We start from the raw sequence: 2,001 nt of genomic DNA on the forward strand, positions 1-2,001 counted from the left end.
GACCTTTGTTGCCTAAATTTTCCTTTAGTATTCTTTTATCTCTTTGTCATTTTGATAAATTCATCTCAATCTTTTGCAAAAATGATTATCCAAGTATATTTAATTAATTAGATAACCAACCTTTCACCCTCTTACTTTCTTAACTACTTGTTGCAAGCATAAACTATTTTTCCTTCTCATGTAATTGATGATGACCTTGTAATCTACTTGAGTATTATTTAATTCTTTGGATGATATTAATCTAATATGCCATCTTAAAAAAGGTGAATCATGTTAAGAGAATTAGATAAAACTCTTATATAAATCAATATTTCGACATTTAACCGATGTGAGAATAAGTTATTAACATGATCACACAAGATAGTGACTTGTTTGAACAGATCAATACTGAAATTCGTGTACTAATTCGAGTTTAATCGAATCGAATTACTCGTTAGAACTTAATGACTATGATGTCATATTAAAACATGGGATCCATATTAAAATGTTAACATTGTTTAAGAGAAATAATTCAAGTCCTTGTAAATTGATCTATGCCTTGGTATTAAACCGATGTAAAAATTACCCCTTAACAAATATATCATCGTTTTGCACCCCTTTTCGAGCTACTTTTACGCACTCGTGACACATCTGATACCTCTGCCTCTGTTAGTTTTAATCTAAGGCCGTCAACCGAAATTTAGAAAGGCATCAAACCTTTATAAGTAGTATCCATTCCCATATCCTACCTCCCTTTCCTCCCCCGACAACTCTCTCTCTCTCTCTCTCTCTCAATCACACACATGGGCAATGCAGCACTATGTGCTCTTTCAATGATCTCTATTGGTGTAGCGAAAGTTTTGTCCACTGATGGGAGGTTGATTATCTACACAAAGAGAGTGACAGCAGCAGAACTCATGTTAGAAAATCCTGGACAGTTTCTATGTCATTCATGTCACCTAAAAATTGGCCAAAGAATCCCAGGAGTCTCCGCGGAAGAAGTACTCGAACACGGACAATTTTATTTTCTTCTTCCAATGGAAATGCTCTACTCAGTGTTAACAAATGAGGAGATGAATTGGCTCAACGACAAGGCATCCAAAGGACTTAAACAAGGAAGTTTGAATTTTTCCAAGATTTTTCCAGTTCTTGGTGATCATTTTTGTCTATTTCCCAATTCAGAAGCCAAGGCAGTGATTGAGGTTTCTTCAACAAGAGACTCACAGCCCTCTGAGAGATATTCAATACAAAGATCATGGCAGCCTGCACTCGAAACTATTGTCGAAATGCCACCACGACATTAATTTTTTTTTATTTTTTTTTTCCTTTCATATTCTTTTCTGCTCTATTTTTTATTTTTGTATTGCAATACCCATTTTTTTCTTTATTACATTCACATTTTGATTGTGAAATCATAGTATAAAGACTTTAAGAAACTGATACTAGCCTTTATTTGGCCTTCCAAGATGAATGTGGAAGAGAAAAATGTCGCTCACCAACCATTCAATATAATAGTCATTCTCTACATAATTATAATATTTACAGTGTAATGGCGATGATTGATTATCACTGAACATTAATATCGAGAAAAAGAAACTAAGATGGTATGGGGCACACTTCGAGGATTTGTAAAAGATGGTGAATTCTTTCAATTTTTTATTATTGGAGTACTAATCTTCATTAGAGTGTATAATTTCAACGAATTAAGAATGTATTTGCAGCTCCTACAGATCAAGCTGCCTATGATTTGAATGAAAATCAGTAACTTGATTATAATTTTTTTTTTTTTTTTTTTTTTTAGTATTTGAATTACGATAACTTATGACTTAATTAGATGTTAATTCTATCTGTTAAGCAAAGCTCGAGTCGAATTGGAGGAATTGAAAGAAACAAATGAAAACAGGTAAAAGCGAAAGAAATTCAAAGTACGAGGACTAAATTGAAATATTATCATTTCTTGAGTCAGGATATATAGATTTAATTTGTGTCATTGCTCGGGTAACTAAGAATATAATGTATTTG

The 2,001-nt window shown here is 32.7% G+C and overlaps 1 protein-coding gene across 1 annotated transcript; it reads left to right on the forward strand.

Moving 5' to 3' along the window:
* Nucleotides 1-710: 710 nt before the first annotated feature.
* LOC111371901 lies at nt 711-1,686 on the forward strand. Its single transcript, XM_022994054.1, has one exon. It carries the CDS (start codon nt 783-785, stop codon nt 1,281-1,283), a length of 501 nt encoding a protein of 166 aa, XP_022849822.1. The 5' UTR covers nt 711-782; the 3' UTR covers nt 1,284-1,686.
* The last annotated feature ends 315 nt before the right edge of the window (nt 1,687-2,001 follow it).

The sequence above is a fragment of the Olea europaea genome, chromosome 23 (genome assembly GCF_002742605.1).
Source record: "Olea europaea var. sylvestris chromosome 23, O_europaea_v1, whole genome shotgun sequence".
Taxonomy (NCBI): domain Eukaryota; kingdom Viridiplantae; phylum Streptophyta; class Magnoliopsida; order Lamiales; family Oleaceae; genus Olea; species Olea europaea.

Excerpts from the sequence above, each read along its gene's own strand:
- LOC111371901 (XM_022994054.1), top strand. The coding sequence starts at position 783 with ATGGGCAATGCAGCACTATGTGCTCTTTCAATGATCTCTATTGGTGTA.